Below are 19,096 nucleotides of genomic sequence, written 5' to 3' on the forward strand. Positions count from 1 at the left end.
ATCATATTTATAACAATGTGTAGACTCTTCTACCAGCACATATCCAAATGCACTGCAGACCGCAAGGTAGGAATTTCCCTGTGCAGAGAAACATATTTCTACAGTGTACATGTGACAATAAACGCTTTGAATCTTGAATCTTGAATTACAAAAAAGTGAAATACCATTTTCATTTTCAGTCTACTTACTGAGTGATAATTTTTCCTGATTTAATAAATCAAGACAAGTAACCACTGTTACACTTGTGGGTTGTCTCCTACGCCTGGAAGAAAATCTCGCTTCTACTATGTTTTACAGGTGTTTTACAGCTTTGCCCTTTACCTTATCTTTTACTCTCTCCAAGTGCCTGAGCTGACAACTTTTAACTCATTTTAACCCTTATGAAGCATGTGAAACAACTAGCATTTAACATCTTTATAATACATGAAATCACAGTTTGTTATTTACTTTATTTGTTACCGTCCGCAAGTTTTTTTATTTGTCATTACCATTCTACTACACTTCTAGCAATATTATGAACTATACAAGATAGTTTTGGGAAGCTGACGCTAAAACTCAAGACCTGTACCATCGAACACATCAGAGCGGTACCATCGCTCACAATACTAACTTTTCTAGCCTCACACTTACAGATAACACTTTATTGAGTCAATCACATGCTTGGACCATTCCTACAAGGTCATTTTCTAGGTGTTCAGCACAAACAATATGTTAAAATAGTGCCCTCGATTCGTTTTGCCAATCTGTAAACAGGAGAAATGAATCTGACGGGGTAACTCTGCCTCTGCTCATCAGCCCTGCTCATATACTGCAGGACACAGGCAATAAACAAACTGGACTGGACACCAGATTAGCACTGCTGGATCTGATTTCATAAACCGTGGGAAGATCTGGTGTAAAGTAGACTGTAGCGCAGGCTTATTAGTGGTGCACGGATGATTGGGGATAGGGGAGCGCAATGTCTGCTCGTCCCCGACGCTGGAGAGCGCACCTCACTTGGGCAGATGTGCCCAGGCCTGTGGTATGGGCTTGTGGAGCGGGAGGCCAATGTCCTGGGGAAGGCGTAGGCGCAAACCTCGGAGCCATAACAGCTTTGACCCACCATGAGTTGTGTCACAAGTCTATAACGGGTCACCAACCTTTATGAAACATAAGCCAAGTAATGCGAAGGGTTGGCTGTTTGATACCCACTACTGAAATCATTAATTTGCCCAATTTATGTTTAAATTAATAATTAATCTCAATGATTTAACAAGTTAGGAAACAGAACATTATCAACAGTCTATTTCCATAAAGCTCTGCAAGAATGTATTGTAGCGTTTTAGTCAGGGAAACACTCGTGTGATGGTGAAACGTCTGTTGAATGAGCAACACATGAGCCTGTAATACAACTAACTGTTCCAGGTAAGAATTCATTGCACCCCAAATCACCCCCTCATCATCCCCAGCAACCCCAAAATCACACAGAAAACAAGCATCAACATAAACCCCAACTTTTGTGACTCCCTACAATATGTTTTCAAATGATCACCTCTACAACATTTCTTGGAAATTACAATCACCCACTTTTACTAGCCACTGACAATTTTCAACAATTCATCCACTATGTTGTACAATCTTTTTACACATTTTCAGTTATAAATCAAGTTTTACTTCAATAGAAATTATTCCGTCAATAAGGTTTTCCTATGGAAGACGTCTGATAAAGTTTCTAGATGCGTCATCCCTAAGCGACGACTCAGAGAGAGAGAGAGCGAGAGAGAAACGACAGCAAGTCACCCTTTCAAGTGAGTTGATCCCAGAAAAATACAGCTTCTGTAAAAACCTTTACATGATCTGAAGCATTATGTTTACCTACTGTAGATTCCATGTAGGCACGAAATGATCTAATCTTCAATTGGACCGGGAGGACACGCCCATCTTACACACACAGATACACAAACATACACACTCACATCTGTGGCTGAGCTGCTCAGCGCTCAAATGGACATGATTTCTTCTTGCTATTAACTCTTTTTAAACAAATATCAGGCCAAAGAGAGAAAAGAACAGAGAGCTCCTCTGCTCGTCTGTCTGAGTGAGCGGAAACTGCCTAACAGTTCAGCACCTTTTCTTTTGGTGGTTTGGATCCACGTCTCCGATGACATTTGAGCCAACAATAATGTCCCTGATATGAACAATCATTCATAAAACGCACAAAACGTGTCTCGTCGACAAGCCAGAAAGGTTGCGTTAAAGTGCTTTGCTGCGGTTTAATGCCAGCTGAGGAGTGACAGCAGGGAACAGCAACAAACAGGATGTGCCATATAGACCATTCTATGATTGCTCCGCTTCATAGTGGCTCTTAGCAGAGACGACGAGCCACCAAGAACGTCTTGGAAGCTGCCGAAAAACCTTCTCAGTGGATTAAGAGGGCTGAAGAGTGGCACAGTTAGGTAGCTGGACACAGGCCGGTGCCTGATCATCCCCAGCCGGGTCGCCTGGAAGAGGGTGTGTGAAGATAAGACCCAAAACATCCGATGACACCGGGTCCTTCACTGACAATGTGTTCAGGTTGCAGCGCCACGTGTACAATACGACTACTCAACATATTTCAATATTTCATATTTAATCTGGCGCACTAAACTTTGAACTGAATTATAATTAAACCTCATTTATTTAACCTTTTCCCTGAAATATGTACATTCCCCCAATAGATGGCACACTCTCCATACACATTCACATTTATCGTAGTGTAGGGAATTACTCTTTACATCACATTTTCACTTTGCCCTTTGAACCCGTCTGTAAAATGGAGAAAATGGAGAAATAAAGTGACACGTATTTAATAAGGAGTGGACAACAAAATATTTTTTGACTGAATTCTGACTGCTGTATGCCTGATACACCAAGAAATGCAAAGAATACCATTTTAGCTGCTAACTATGCTAACTACAGCAAGCAGTCAACGCAAGAACACGTACTTCTATTCTATCTATGTCATTTATATTAGTTCACACAAATACTCCAACCATCTGCTAATGGCCCGGGCCTTCTGTCAAATTTTAGAACTGATCCTGGTCCTCCAGTCCTTAAGATTGCGCACCCCTGGCGTAGATAGATAGATAGATAAATGAGGTATTGTTCTGACTGTGCACCCACATTCCCTATGTATGTGACCGGGTACATCAACAATGTGTTCAACCTGACAAGAGGCCCTGGCTGAACAGTCGGGAACGCCGCACGCTACGTGCCCCTCTGTCTCACATTCAGGTCCAGCAATGAGATGGAATCCAAGGCTGGGAAGTACAGACTGAGGAAAGCCCCATCAGGACAGGCAAGAAGTAGCACAGACAGAAGCTGGATGGCTTGTGAGTGATTCTGGCTCACATTCACAGCAACTTTCCTTCCCTTGCAGTTTGCAAACTCACCCACAAAATGTCCACCCTTGGCCTTCATCCCACCTTCTGTGACTGTCTCCTTTTTCAGTTGGAAAAAATTGGGAAAAGTGGCCAGAATGACTGAGTGAGAGAATGTCTTTGTATGTAGCCTCTCCGGCAACCCCCGTGACCCTGAGTGCAGGATAAGAGGCAGAAGATGGATGGATAGAATAAAGTGTAGTTACACATCCACAGTAGGTGGCAGTGGCGCTCTCATTGTCAGAGAGAGTGTTAACTATGGTATACATCTTTTTGCACGGAGCATGTGCACACACAGCACAGAGCAGGAGATATGAAGTGCAGTGAACAAAGAGACACCGCGGAAAATATTTAACGGCGATGATAAGAAAGGCGGTGAGAGACAGATCATGAGACAAACGAAGGTCATCCGAAAGCTAAGACGAGGAAATATGAGGAAGTGTACGTACGCTTGGCTTCACCGTGGCTTCGGTGGGAGACAAGGAAAGGCCGCTGTGTTTACAGCGTAGATATGTTGTCAGTGGACAAATAATGAGAGACATCACACCCCTATTACGCTGATAAACCGCTTGAGTTTTTTTCAGCAAAACGTGCCGAATGTTGCCAACAACCACCCCTCTTTGTGAATGATACTTCAGTAAAGCGATGAGCACGGATGAGAACATGCACATTCCACACAGGGAGGTCGTCTTGTCAGAACCCAACCTTCCTGCTGTGAGTCCAGAGCCTCTCGGTAGTCATTCCTACCTGAGGCTATCAGACTTTTTAATGCCTCTCCCTTCAGCCACAGGGAATCTCAAAATCTTGAACCTAAAAAAAAAAAAATCTCACCCACTTACTGCAAATCGTAATAATTTATCTGTATATATATATATATATATATATATATTCATAACTGTGCAATATTTCATTTCATAACATCTACTTGCGCAATATTTTTTCATTCTCTTGTGCACTCCTTATCTTTCACCTGACACTGAAGACCTTAAGACACCTTATAGCCTTGACTTGTTACTTAGACACTTTATAGTTTATTTGTATTTCTCATCCCCCCCCCCTTTTTTTTTTTTTTACTGTTTATACAATTTTCTACTATTATTTATTATTGTTATGTTTTACTTGTAACTCTGGCACAGCAATTTCCTTCGGGATAAATAAAGTTGTTCTTATACTTATTCTTATTCTTATTCTTATTCTTATTCTTATTCTTATTCTTATGAACATTAAATATGGATTTTGTACGATTGTGTGGACGGATGACAGAGTGGAGCTGCTGTCGCTGCTGCCGCCACCCCACTCTGCACCCACTCAGTCCACTCTGGACCTACCCAGTCCACTTTGCACCCACCCACTCCACTCCCACCCCACTCAACAATCCCCCCCCCCCCCCCCCACACACACACACACACACACACACACACACACGGGAACGCCGACTCCCGCCACTGACCGTAACTGACCGCAGAGACGCCGTCATGCGCTCCGGACGCCCGGCCGCGTGTTCCCCGCGTGTCCTCCCCACGCTGCTGCTGCTGGTCGCGGCCGCACCTCCGTGTCTCTGCGGCCGGCCGCTACTCGCGTTTCTGATCGACGGCTTCCGGTTCGACTACATGGACGACCTGCAGGATCTGCCGGGGTTCCGAGAGATCGTGGGTCACGGGGTGAAGGTGGACTACATGACGCCGGACTTCCCCAGTTTGTCCTACCCCAATTATTACACCTTAATGACAGGTAATCGATCACCCGATTAACGCGACGGTCCAATGGATGACACCTGCAATTTGTTCTTAATTTCTTGTTACTCTTTCCTCTATGATGATATGCTCAAGTATTATATTTAATTCACAGTGTCGGTTCTGGAAGATCTTGAATCTGTGTCATGAAATTGTTTCATCCACAGCTCAAACTAAAAAAATTAATCACATTTTTAGACTTCAGCATCCACACAACACTTATTGCAGGGTAAGAAGTAGACAATGAAAAACTTGCTAAATATATAACATATATATACATATGGAGAGAGACAGACATACAAACATTTATATATATATATGACTAAAACGCTACTATATGTATATATGTATATTGTAGTGTTTTAGTCAGGGAAAACACCTGGTTGACGGTTAAGCATCTGTTTAATAAGCACGAGCTTTTGTTGGCCACAGCCACGCCACACAACCTGCAATACAACTAACACTCAATTCCAGGCAAAAAAAAACAACAGAATTCCTTGCACCCCAAACTACACCCACAAAATTCCCAGCAACCCCAGAATCACACAGAAAACAAGCATCAACATAAACCCAACATTCATGAGTTGCTACAATATGTGTGCGTGTGTGTGTATTCATTTTTTATCTTTGTATAGTAATCCATATATATATATATATATAAATATATATACATTTTTTTTTCATTAATTCAATAATTATCTACCACAAATCTCTATATAAATATCTATTTAAACCTATGAAGTTAGAAATCAAAATACGTAAAAATACAGTATATGATATGTATGTATTTACATCACATCTGCAGTGAATCAAAGTTCTGTCTCCACCTGAAGACGCTCCTGCTGCCACTTTGTTATACATTCACACATTTTTTATCTATCCTTACTACTTTTTTCCTTTTCTATCTGTCACTATTTAATTTATCTCTTTGTATTTCCACCTTCCACGATGATGTTTTGAATATTTGTACCGTCTCGAGAGAACATCAGCCAACCAGGAGATTCGATAGTGCTCGAAAGGTGGCGGCGTCGCCGCTGAACATCTTGGCGTCACCTGGGAACCCGTAGACGGGTTCAGAATCTTTGCGGGTGAGAAGTTGCAGGGATCTGTTTCAGTAGAGAAGGGCTCAATGAGGCTGAAGGAGCAGCCGATCATAAATCTGGTCCCCTTTTCTTGAGACAGTTTCACATTTTTCACGTTTGTTATGTCATGTTACGCGACATAATTCATGGTGCCAGTTCATCACGGGGGACAGAAAACCCACCGCATCGCCACACCAGCTTTGTTTTTACGATGGGACATGCTCATTTTAAAAGCTCTTCACTCCAAAGCAGAAGGGGTTCCGATGTTAAGTTTGAAATTGCTGACAGTTCTGCAGTGGAGTGACTGCACGGAAAGCCAAGCCTGCTACATTACCAACTGAGCCGTAGCCAGCACGGAGTGGATCCATGCTGCTAATATTAGCATCACTAAATAGATATCTCTCCTTGTGCAGTTTGAACGTTGACCCCTCCGTCTCGTCGCGATCATCCAGGCGTTGAGGCCACGCTGTATGACCGTGCTCTTCGTCCTCAAATCAGTAAACCTCTTGACCTTTCAGAGACCAAAGACCGGCTCTCACATGCAAACTTGAAGGACTTAAAGTGAAGAAACCTGCTTGTCTCCGTGCCGCTCACACCTCCACTTGCTTGTTTGGTGGCACCTAATTGCTGTCTTGTCTCTTCCTCACGATGTTGCTCCTGGCTATGAGACATGTGTTTCCTGAGCTGGCACCCCTTCTCTGTGTGTTTCTTCACTAATCTTCCTTTATCATACATTGATGTCATTGTAGTAAATGCTCAACCTAGAAGACTTGTAGACGCAAGGGTCCAAAACAATTTCTCGGGGCTCACCTTTTATTTTTTTTCTTCTCTTAGGCGTATAGTTGGATATATGTTTTCCGGCTAGCTGACTGTTCGCCGTCTGTGCCCTCAGTGAATCCCCATGTTCAGAGTCATCCCAACCAAACTTGTCCTTTTCAGCACCAAGGAGATGCCAAATGTCTTCCACCCTCTGGTTTGATCTCACTGTGAGGATGAAATTTTAAGTAAAAAAAAAAAATAAAAAAAAAATTAAAAAACGTGGTGCACATCCAGCACAAGTTTTTCATCTCATGCATTCCCCCTTGTACATTGAATGTGATGTCCCTACCCAAATTCTGCATAAACAGAATCTGTGCTGTATCCTCCCTGAGGAATCAGGAGATTCGCAGATTCCTCGCGGAGGCTACATTGCAGATACTCATCCGGGCTCTAGTCATCTCTCTTCTGGACGACTGCAACCCCCTCCTTGCCGGTGCCTCAGCGGTGACCATCAGGCCTCTGGAGCTTCTTCAGAAAGCAGCAGCCCACCTGGTGTTCAATCGTCCCAAATTCTCCCACACACTTCCCTTCTTATGTCCCTTCACCGGCCGCCCGCATCAAGTCCAATACCCTGGTGCTCGACCCTGGTGAATGGAACGGCCCCGTCTTATCTCCAGGATATGGTCGAACCACCCGTCCCTACCCGTCCCCTCCGATCTGCCACCTCTCGGCGACCGTCCACCCCGTCACTCAGAGCTCCGGCTGCCGATCCAACCGGTCTCAGCTCTTCTTGGTCTCGGCTCCTCGGTGGTGGATCGAACTCCTGGAGAAGGTCAGAACGGTGGCGTTGCTGGCCATCTTCTGCCGTGAGCTGAAAACTTACCTCTTCACCAAGCACTACCCCACTAATCGCATTTAGGACCCCCCCCCCCCAAAAAAAAAAAAAGAAATGAATGTATGTATGTATATGGTTTTGAGATGGCTACCTCGTTGAGTCGTCACTTCTGACTACTGACTACCGGTACTTTGGATCCTCAGTGACTGAATTGCACTTTATGTAAGTCGCTTTGGATAAAAGCGTCTGCCTAATAACTGTAATGTAATGTGATGTAAACAGGCTGTTCCTACGGGGGAACTCACAGGAAATGCAACTCTTTTACATCTGACGTTCTTAAGCAAATTATAAGCAACTTATTGTACTAGAAAATCATTTCTTGTCATAATGGCCAACAATGCAGACTGTGTGTGTGAGTGTGTTAGTGTATGTGTGTCTGTGTGTGTGTGTGTGTGTGTGTGTGTGTGTATCAGCCCTCTCACCCTTACTAAGCCCTAACAACAACAATTCATGCTGGCCAATGGTATATGAGCGTCAGAGCCCCTGCCCCATAGCCGATCTGCTGATGTGTGTGTTTTGATGAATCACATTCTTCTGATGAAAGAATCACTGGCCGAAGACACACACGCACACACACACACACGCACACACACACACACACACACACACACACACACACACACACACACACACACACGTACACACACACACACACGCAGAATTTATTTGCATTCACCTTCTCTTGAAGCTCGCTTTCCTTTGGGGCTATTGGACTGTTTTCACACACACAGTCGTTTGCTTTGGAATTAAGATCAGTTTGGATCAGTTACTGCTTTGGTTTGGAATTCAGTTTCACACAGTTTTCGAGTGAAATGATATTTATCCGCAAAAAGCCTCACGGTTCATTAGTCAGGAAGTGTATTTAATGAACTTCCCAGGTAACTAATGTTATTCAACAGCCGCCGGCAGAACTGCCGTCGCTTTGCTTTGGCGTTAAATATTAAAATATCGAAACAAAATCTGATATAAAAACGTATTTTGGCGATGATGTGCAAGTGGAAAAAAAAACTGGCACCATATTGGCGTTGGAAACCCGCTGCCGCCTTCAGTTACCTGAGCTTCTCCTCCATCTGAAGCAGCTGCTCCATGAGATGATTTCAGTCAAGTCAGATTTTTTTGCCATGGTGCTGAATCACAACACAGTTGCCTCATGACACTTCTCACACAGAGCGGTTCTGGGCCACACTCCTTAAAGTGATTGACAGAAATCTTACTCTCCCCAAAGAGCAAGAACTTGGCGAGAGCGGCACAAAAACCTTGGACAAATCCGAAATCAACCTGGGCGGCTTTTTGCTTCACGAGTTTCACAGTCACGGACTAAAAACTGAAAGTTGAAAGGAAATTTAAGTTTTACTGGAGTCTCACTGGAGTCACAGCGTGTTCCCTTCATCTCAGTCGTTAAGGATAAGGTTGTAATCGGAGCCGTATTAGATCAGTCTTGTCCTAGTCTTGGGCCAATTACAATTTATCCTTTGTTAATCCCCCTGGGGGAAATTCGTTCACTGCAATGAACCCATCATGGATGAACCATGAGCAGTAGGCTGCCGTCGACCAGCACCGGGGGAGCAGTCAGGGGTTCAGTGTGACGCAATCAACAATCAGCAGACGAGCTCCAATAGAACTGGAAACAGAAAACTTGGTAGAACAACAGTCACCAGAGCGGCATTGGTGGCAGAGACGGCATTCGTCGGTGGTGTGGATGAACGTGAACGGCGAAGGCAACCCGATCACTATGGAGCGTCCAGAAAGAGGAGCGGATGCAACAGCTGAGGGCAAAACAGCCCAGCTTGTACAACGTCAACAGAGAAGGAGAAGGAAAAGCAATGGACTGAAAGAGCAGAGGCTTGGCAAATACCCGGTGAAAACATTGCATTGGCGAGAAAAAAATTGTTGAAAGACTCTGGTTGTAGTCTGTAAATAGTCTCAGACTAGGCTGAGATTTAAAACTCAAAAATTAGTCTTTACATGTGAGCAGGTATCTTTTCCAAATCTTTTCAAAGTCTTTAGATTTATGGGTGGCATAAGAGAGAGAGAAGTGTGGGGTGGGAGGGTGAGGGTTTGGATGGACTAACAAGACCTATGAGCAGATCGAGCCACGTCCTCTGGGAACCTGCCAAATGGGAGCGCCCATGGACTCGAGAGAAGATATGAGGTTACGATCAAGTTGACGAAGGGACGTGAGCGCAGACAGGATAGGAAGAGTGTGAGGAATGAGAGAGTTTATTGTCGAACCTGATGTTTGTTCACGCCTGCCCCAAAAAACCCCAAGTGCACCAATGAAATGGTCAACGGTCATTAGAGAGCATTCAACCATTTGCACACGCACTCGCACATGCAGGCTGTTTACCGGCGACTCCGTGCTCGGAGTCCAAGTGCTCAAGGACACTTTTGCGTGCAGACCGGAGGAGGCGAGAACTGTACCACCGATAACTGTACCACGGATGTTTTCATCAGATGGACACCAAAGTGGTTCAATTGAACCAGGTTGAATACGGGAGGTGACCAAACAAACCTTTGTCTCTCAATGCTGATCGTTGATGATAGAGTGTAATAACAGTATTCATTTATTTTTACGAATTCCCTCCAGGCCGTCACTGCGACGCCCACCACATGACCGGAAACTACATGTACGACAAAGCCACGAATAAGGAGTTTCTGATCGGCACCAACTCGGACAGCAGGTTGCCCCTCTGGTGGGACGGATCAGAGCCTTTGTGGGTCACGCTGCAGAAGCTCGGGAAGAAAGCATCCATGTACTACTGGCCCGGTGAGTACTCACCGCCCGAGGACTGCTCACCCCCAACCTCGTGCTTTCATCAACTTAAATTGTCATGGATGTCTGACCCATGGCAAAGAGGCGGGAGCTTCAAGCGGGGGTTGGAATGTCGTGCAAACCTGCGTCCATTTTGCTTTTCAGAGTGGTAACGCACATTGTCCGGATGCAGTTTATTGTCCTGTTGTCACAAAGCAGGATTAGTGGGCTAGAAGGGTTGGGGGTGGGGAGGTCACTTCAGGTCCATCCAGGATTTTTAGCATCATGAAGGCAGAACATGTAACACGCAATGTGGGACTTTTGATTGGAACGGAGTGACTTGTGCTGATGATGTGGAATCCTTTCAGAACATCCTTGCCTTGCCCATTTTATATTTGGGTACTTTGTTTAAACCAACCAGTGTATTTCCCCCTCCTGTGACCCGAGCTCTTGTCTGGTGCTCGTTTTTAATTTCTCTTTGCTGGTCAGGCATATTTGATTCCAATAAGTGTAAAAACCATGCAGGGTCTTTTAAGGGAAAAATAACATATAAAATAATAGGTAAACGTGAGGCTGCCGTTCAGGTTACAGATCTCGGCAAGCATCAGGACATGGCCAAGTCAGCCATGTGTACAATCCTGAAGAACAAAGATGCCTAAAGACAGCTGATGTGGGGAATATGTTCATGACGAAGAGATTGTTGGTTTGGGTTGATAAAAGACAGCTTGCCGGAGACAGCGTCCGCAAGGGTCTTGTGTGCGAGAAGGCTTTACTTTTGCATGCAAAGGCCGCATACATGTGCTAACGAGAAGAGAAAGAGGGAAATTTGTGCCGTGGCTTTTATGAACAGTCTGAAAAAGTCCACTCCACAATACCCTTCTTCAGAAGAGCAAGGGTAGATTGACAGATCAAGCTAATTTACTTTGAATGTGACTTAAAAAAAAAGGCTTCCTCCTATTTCACATGGAAGTCATAAGTTTTGTTTTCGGTTTTTCGTTGTTTACCAGAAGAAAAGATCTGAAAGGCTAACTTGCCGGTTAGCTCGCTGGATCTTTGGCCGAAGAGACAGTGGCGTGAAGAAGCTGTTCACATTTTAGGTTGCTGCTGTTTTCATAGCCAAAGGGGATTTGAAGTACTCTTATCTGTACCCTGATTAAGTATTATGTAAGAGCTAAATAGCAGTCTTCTTTTTTTCTGCTCATGGTAACAAGGTCAGATCAGTGTGTCTCCTCTGTCTTACCTGCTTTTCTGGTGTTTGCTGGCCGCAGGCTGCGAAGTGGAGATTCTGGGTGTTCGCCCATGGTTCTGCGAGGAGTACGTCTACAACCCGTCGATACAAAGCTTCTTGGACTCGATCGAGAAGGCCTTGAACGTACTCAGGTGAAGTCCTTATCGTTACTGCTTGACCAGGCTGAGAAAGTCAAAACAGAGAGGAGGGAGGGAATAACTTCAGTTCTTCATCACTTCTACACCAAACGATAAAATGAGGCTGACCTTCTTCATTCATTCATTCCTCTGTATGGCTTATCCTGCACTCAGGGTCACGGGGGGAACAGGAGTTGTTCCCAGCTGTCTTTGTGCCAGAGGCAGGGTTCACCCTTGATTGGTCGCCAGTCGCAGTGCCACATATAAAATGTACACACATCATATGGAAACAACCATTCACATGTCTTAAAGAGACGTATAGGCAGTCACTGTCTTTCACAAGTGATATAGAGACGTACAAGCATTCACTCTGTCATTCACTTGTCATACTGACACATGCAACCATTCACTCTCATTCACATTAATATAGCAAAATAAAACTGTCACTGTAATTGACATGTCGTATAAGAAACACGACCGTTCACCCCCTATTCACACGTGCCGCATGTTTGTCAGTTGTGGGAGGACACTTGAGGAAACACATTGTAACTCCACACAGAATTAGGGACGTTCTTGCTGCAAGGCAGGAGAGCTACCGCGCCGCCCTCTTTAGACTCTTATTTCCTGTTAATCTATAAGGGCTGCGATCCATAACACCTCTGCGATCAACATAAATCCAAAGGTTTATTTGAATTCATTATCTTGCTCACATATCAATAAATCCAGTCTTGTACGCGGCCGAGCATTCATATAAAAACAAGCATTATATTAAACAGGTTTCCAGGTGGCCGATCTGCTCAAATAAGATAAGATAAACTTTATTGATCACCAGAGGGGAAATTCTTTTGTCACAGCAGCGTAAGAGTTATAAGTGTCAATAAATATAAATATAAATATAAATATAAATATAAATAAAGAGACAATTAGAAGACAATTAGAAAATAGCATCTATCTATCTATCTATCTATCTATCTATCTATCTATCTATCTATCTATCTATCTATCTATCTATCTATCTATCTATCTATCTATCTATCTATCTATCTATCTATCTATCTATCTATCTATCTATCTATCTATCTATCTATCTTTTATACTAGATGTTAAACAAAAATAATGGAGTGATTCTCATTTGTTGCTCACCACTGTTGTGTGCATATATATTTGTCACGAGACAATGATATCTTGGCATACAAACACCTTGTGTACTTGATACTTAAAACCAAACAATACTACATGGATGCCTTTTAAACCATAAACAGAAGTATAGGAGTATAGTAGTGTAGAATTTTGTTCTTTTCAAATTTCATTCATATAAGACTAAATTGTAAATTAAGGGTTGTGTTCATGAATTATGTTTTATTTTATTTTATTTTATTTTATTTTATTTCTGTTTATTTTATTTCTGTTTATTTTATCTTATTTTATCTTATCTTATTTTATCTTATCTTATCTTATCTTTTCTTATCTTATCTTATCTTATCTTATCTTATCTTATCTTAATTATAGTTCTTATGATACAAGACCAGTTTAAACTATACAGCGCAAAAGAAACCCTGTGTATGAGGTAAAATCTAACAAGGAATAGAGGCCCATATATTTGTATTTTCAGTTCATTACTTGTTGCAGGACGTTGTGATGGATGGATTGTATGGCATATCCCATGAGCAGACATCTAAGTAATTAGATGATATTAGATATTAAATGAATTAGGCATATAAGTTTTTAACCTGAACCCATTTGTCAATATCTGTGTGTTTAATTTTGCGTTCTTGCTATGATCCCACCGTGAAGGGTCTGAAAAAGTCTGTCTTTGTGTCTTGTGAATGAAACACAGGTGTAGAAAGAGAAATGGAACATGGCTTTTCACGCTCCAAAACCAACATCAACATAGAAACGTGTTGGCGAGATATTTCATTATTTAAACAGACACAAATCATATCCCAGCGGATTAACTCAAGGCCAGGAAAGTGAAACTTAATCAAGCAAATTAGGGATGACAAATGAAGTGATGAAAATCTAACAAAACGACATCCATAAAGTTACAATACTGAAATTCACATTTATAGTCAGTTTGCTGAAGTCACAGATTAATAATTATTAATAATATTTTCTGGTTTTAAGGACTTGTGGTGGCACGGTGGTGCAGGGGTTAGAGTTGGTATGTTCTCCCCTTGTCTGAGTGGGTTTGGAGAGTCTGAATTTGCCAAGATGTAATGAAGTTGGACCGAATGGTTGTGTTTCTCTAAATATGTCCCTGCAATCGACTGGCGACGAGCTCATCTCGGGTTTCTCTCGGCCAACTCGTGGTAACTGGGATGAACCGGATGAGTGGTATAGATTGGAGGTCCTCGACCATTTGGGCGGAGGACCAGTACCAATCCGTAGACCATTTGGAACCATGGTTGCAAAGAAAGAATAACGATGTTCACAATTAAATGTATTATATTTTCATCAGTCTTCCGGGCGTTTTATTTTGAAAAATCTGCCTGCCCCTCACTCCTGCACTTGACTCATCCAAGGGTTTTCTGGCAAGTAAGTCGGCAAGCTCACGCCTCGGCAAAACGGCCCGCAAACAAATGTGAATGAAGAACTTATTTTAAGGACAAAGAGCCAACGAGGGGACACCGGAAGGCTCCCAGAGTACATTTAAAAGAAAATACCAAGAGTTCTCCTTAAACAGGTTCATCACAACACGTGATCCGAACCCCAAACCCCAGTCTGTAAAAGGTTGTCTGGGTTGAAAGTGGTCTGTGGCACTGAAAAGGTAGGGGACCAATGGTGTAGATGATGGGTGATGGATGCTTTTGGGGTGTACAAACATACTGACCTCAATAGTCAGATCAAGTTTGAGAGGAATGATTTCAACCCATCAGGCAATTCTGAAATTTTATTTTCAACTGCAATCGACATTATGGTGTCGTTCATGTGTTTGTGTATTTGCGGTTATAGCTCGGGCTCTGCCGCCATGGCGGCCATATATTATGAGAAAATTGACGTGGAGGGCCATCACTTCGGGCCGGACTCTAATCAGGTCAGAGTGGCTGTGAGGCAACTGGATGGCGCCATGCAGATACTCAACAGGAAGATCAAGGTTGGCGAGAGCGCCGATGTCGCCGTCCCGATTGGTTCTGGTCCAGCCATTACATTTTCACCTGTGCCTGTTGCTCACATCGCTCTTTCAGGAAAAGAAGATGGATGACAAGTTGAACATCGTGCTATTTTCAGACCATGGGATGACAAAAATCGAGTGGATGGAGAAGGTTATAGAACTAGACAAACACATCAACATGTCGGACATCACCAAGATGATGGACAGGGGACCCGTTGTCAGCCTTTGGCCCAAAAATGACAAGTACCAGCGGGTGAGGACGTCATTTATGTTTTCTTTTTTTGACCTCACATGAATAAGAACACTCAAACACTCAAGGATCATCCTGAGTTATCTCTGAGTTTGATGAATAACTGGTAGCGACTGATTTGTTCAGAACAGTACCGCAAACATTTTTAAAATGTCATATTTTCATGTTTATTTTGCACGGTGTGCGCACAGTGATGGGAACTCATGCGTGCACAAGAAACGCGCACATAAGGGGAGTAGTGACATAACTGACGTTACGTACTATTGATATTTGTTGATGCATCGCGCAACTGTGTTTCTGGACACACGGGTGTTGTTGAAGTCCTGCACGTAATTTTGGCGACTTTAACGAGGCCCTGTTTTATGAAGTCTCCATCTGACAAAGCCTTGCCATGGAATGGGAGAAGTTGAACGACCTCATAGGGGCCTATTGTGGCGTTTTCCTGTAATCTTTAGCGTGGGGGAATACAGTCACAGACCCTACAGGATGGCTGCCATTTGCTGTGCAATCTGCTCTCGCTCAGCGCCGGTTTTGGGCGCGCAGGTCTGAGGTTTGGTGTTGTGTATTAGACTCTATCGTCGCTGCCACAGTTGCATTGCAAATCAAACAGGCGCACCTCCCCTTGAATTCTTTGACGAAATATTCATTCTCTCACCGTGTCTGAAATTTTCTGCACTCACTTTCTCGCTTACATGTTTTTGGTTCTGCCATGTGGGGTAACCTGTGGTAATTTTTTTCTGTGATTGTCCTTTTTTTGGCAGGGCAGCCACCTTGTTCAATAGCAGCTCCCCCTGGTGTTAAAACTAAGAAAGTGCCACAGAGTCAGGCAAACATTTCAAAATACTATTTATAAAATGTTCTATGAGCCAGTTAAAAATGCACTGCAGCTTGCTAGTTACCCGAAGTTTGGACACCCCTGGTTTAGTGAAACGAGTAAGTAGGGCACTAAAATCAAGGCTGACTCAATTACACTTTTCACTTCTAATTCAGCAAAAAATTCCCACATTATGTTATAAGTCCTTAACAAAACTGTGTGAATTTGACTGGGGGAACTAACTGTATAATATCAGATTCAAAATTTCCTAACAGTCCATCAAGAATCTTAGCAAAACAAAACAGGGTTGCTGCATTTCAACTTTTTTGTTCAGATTTAGCAAAAGTAATGATAGTTTTGATTTTAAAAAAAGATTACAAGTCAACTTGGGTTATTAAAAAATAATTACATATGTAACATTATATATAGGTTACCAAGTAATCATGAAATTGACTATATGGGCTCAGGCAGTTACGTTGCACGGAGGGGTTTTCCAATACGTCACCGCCACCCAATTAAATCCAATGTCTGATAAAATGTCCCTGCTCTCCGCTCCTCTGAAATTCTCACGGGAAAACCACGTCTGATCTGCGAGCACAGCTGTGTAAGCAGGGGCTGGCATGGCAAACACCAGGCAGACACACAACCAGATAGGGCAGCTTTGTCTGAAACCGGCTGTCAAACATTGCCTGGGCATGTAGACGTTTTTGGACAATTGTTCAAAGTCATTGATGGCCATGCATGTTTCCTCTCAAAATTGTGTGTGTGTGTGTGTGTGTGGTAGGTATATACTGCTCTATCCAGGGTCCCAAATATGAACACCTATGGCAGACAGGACGTCCCTCCACGTTTCCACTACAGAGGAGGAAAGTTCGTTTCTCCCCTGACTCTTGTAGCAGAACCAGGCTGGTTCATTGCCGAGGTAAAACACAAGTCATACCAGAACAATGTGCTTCTCTCTGCCTGCTAATTTTCCAAGAACTTCCATGGGTAAATGTGTAACTTCCTTCGGTTGAACGATTTTTAAACCTGAAGGAATAGTACGGACAGAAAAGTGTATCTTTCTTGAAGCATTATATTTTTGTTACTGAAGCTGCACACTGTTGTGGCTTCCATTACATCTATACGGACGTCTTTCTGATAAAACAGTGAGAAAGCTTCACATTCATGCAACGTTACGGCCTTCAGATATCACTTGACTCAAAGCGACCGGTAAAGTGCTGCGAAGAAATGCTCACTGGGTTATCCATGCCTATTTTGCTGCAACTTTTATTTTTAAAAGATATCGATCTAACTTTAAGGACTGAATGGGGCTGCAGTGATTAACACTTCCACCTCAAGGCAAGAAGGTTCCCGTTTGGATTCCCTGGTGTGGAGTTTGCATGCTCTCCATGGATATTGGGGTATTCTCTGGATGCTCCGGTTTCCTCCACAATCCACAAACACGCAGAAGGTTATGGAGAACCTGAAATTACCAAGAATGAAACGAGTGAATGACTGTTTGTCTCTACGTGTGTCCCTGTGACCGCCTGGGAACCAGTCCAGCGTGAGGGAATGAATGAATTCATTATTAAACATTTTAGAAGTTAATCAGTCCCGCTGGTGAAGCTTAAAAATGGCAGCAGACCTTAAAATCAATATGAAGTCAAGGTGAAGGAACTGGAATGTGTTTTACAATCTAGGCATTATTCTCTCTCTCTGAATGAACAAAGATGTTTTCCCAACTATGTTAAAATAGCAGGTCCTATCTATCCCCCTTTCCCCCTCTACCCCCTTCGGCCCCCCCATAAAAATGGGTTGCTCAATAATACCGGCTTTGTTTCTGTTAATGTATGTGTTCTTTCCAGAATAAAGCTAAACTTCCGTACTGGAAAAATGGCACAGATGTGCCCTTGGGTTGGCAAAACGGCTGGCACGGCTATGACAACGAATTCATCGACATGAAAGGCTTTTTCTTGGCCAAGGGACCTGGTAAGAATTATTCATTTTTCATGACCTCAATATTATATCATTTTCTTTGCAGTACAAAACCAAATGTATTCTCTAATTATCTCGGGATATAATGTATTTAAACATCCGTAATAGGAATGTACTTGCATTTTAAATACATTTACCACCCCACTTTTAGAGCCATTGTCACAAGAAAACCTGTGAATTGGCCCATTTTGTAGTTAAGCATCATACACATACACGTGTGTGTGGTTATTATTTAAAATGAATCAAAACAGTGAGAATGTGCCAAGGATAAAAACCTGCCCCAACGGGGTTGTGTATCATCAGAAAACGTATTGAATAATATTATTAACCTTCCTCGTCTCTAGACTTCAAGAAGAACGTTCGGGCGGCTCCCATAAGATCCGTGGACGTCTATAACTTGATGTGCAGGACACTGGGAGTGGAACCTCTGCCCAATAATGGATCGTGGTCTCGGGTGGAGTACCTGCTGAGTGGTTTGGATGGTTCCCCCCGACCTTTGACCTTATGGACCTACTGTCTGGCTCTGTTTGGAGTCCTGCTGGCGCTGTGGCAGTGAATAAGTTCAGGGTTTATGGGGTCTCAACATAATAGGCCAGTTTGTCGTCGCTGCAACATGAAACGGTTGCGATTTTACCAGTGTCATGTCCAAAATTCTTAAACAGTGTTACCCTGAATTTTGAGGACCTGGTGTTTTATGAACTTTGTAAAAAAAAAAAATGGGGAAGAAATATCAGTCTAGTCTGTCCAGTCTAGCTGGAAAACTTCCCCACTAGTTTTCCCCAGTGCTTCGTCACTACATTTCATGTCCAGCAAAAATAGCAAACAAATTTGAAATTGTTCATGAATCATTTTGTTCAGTTGTCTTAGTTGATGTTTCTCCTGCTATTTGTCTCCTGCCAGTGATTTTCAATAAACAAAGCAGAAAAAAATTGAAGCCCTTGTCAGCGGGAACACTGTTA

General features: G+C 43.0%; 1 protein-coding gene across 1 annotated transcript; it reads left to right on the plus strand.

Annotated features, from left to right (window-relative positions):
- Positions 1–4,829: 4,829 nt before the first annotated feature.
- enpp6 (ectonucleotide pyrophosphatase/phosphodiesterase 6) lies at positions 4,830–19,053 on the plus strand. The gene is made up of 8 exons (XM_086158481.1): positions 4,830–5,129; positions 10,455–10,634; positions 11,888–11,999; positions 14,937–15,078; positions 15,170–15,349; positions 16,945–17,082; positions 18,008–18,131; positions 18,482–19,053. Exons 1-8 carry the CDS (start codon positions 4,874–4,876, stop codon positions 18,691–18,693), a joined length of 1,344 nt encoding a protein of 447 aa, XP_086014607.1. The 5' UTR covers positions 4,830–4,873; the 3' UTR covers positions 18,694–19,053.
- The last annotated feature ends 43 nt before the right edge of the window (positions 19,054–19,096 follow it).

This window comes from Fistularia commersonii, chromosome 13, assembly GCF_037954325.1.
Source record: "Fistularia commersonii isolate RoL2024-O1a breed Wild chromosome 13, RoL_Fcom_v1.0, whole genome shotgun sequence".
Taxonomy (NCBI): Eukaryota; Metazoa; Chordata; class Actinopteri; order Syngnathiformes; family Fistulariidae; genus Fistularia; species Fistularia commersonii.

What these genes read in the sequence shown, in the direction of transcription:
- enpp6 (XM_086158481.1), top strand. Translation starts at nt 4,874, where the DNA reads ATGCGCTCCGGACGCCCGGCCGCGTGTTCCCCGCGTGTCCTCCCCACG. An exon ending in AAGGCCTTGAACGTACTCAG is followed by an intron (nt 12,000 to 14,936) that starts GTGAAGTCCTTA and finishes TTGCGGTTATAG; the next exon opens with CTCGGGCTCTGCCGCCATGG. An exon ending in TTTCTTGGCCAAGGGACCTG is followed by an intron (nt 18,132 to 18,481) that starts GTAAGAATTATT and finishes CCTCGTCTCTAG; the next exon opens with ACTTCAAGAAGAACGTTCGG.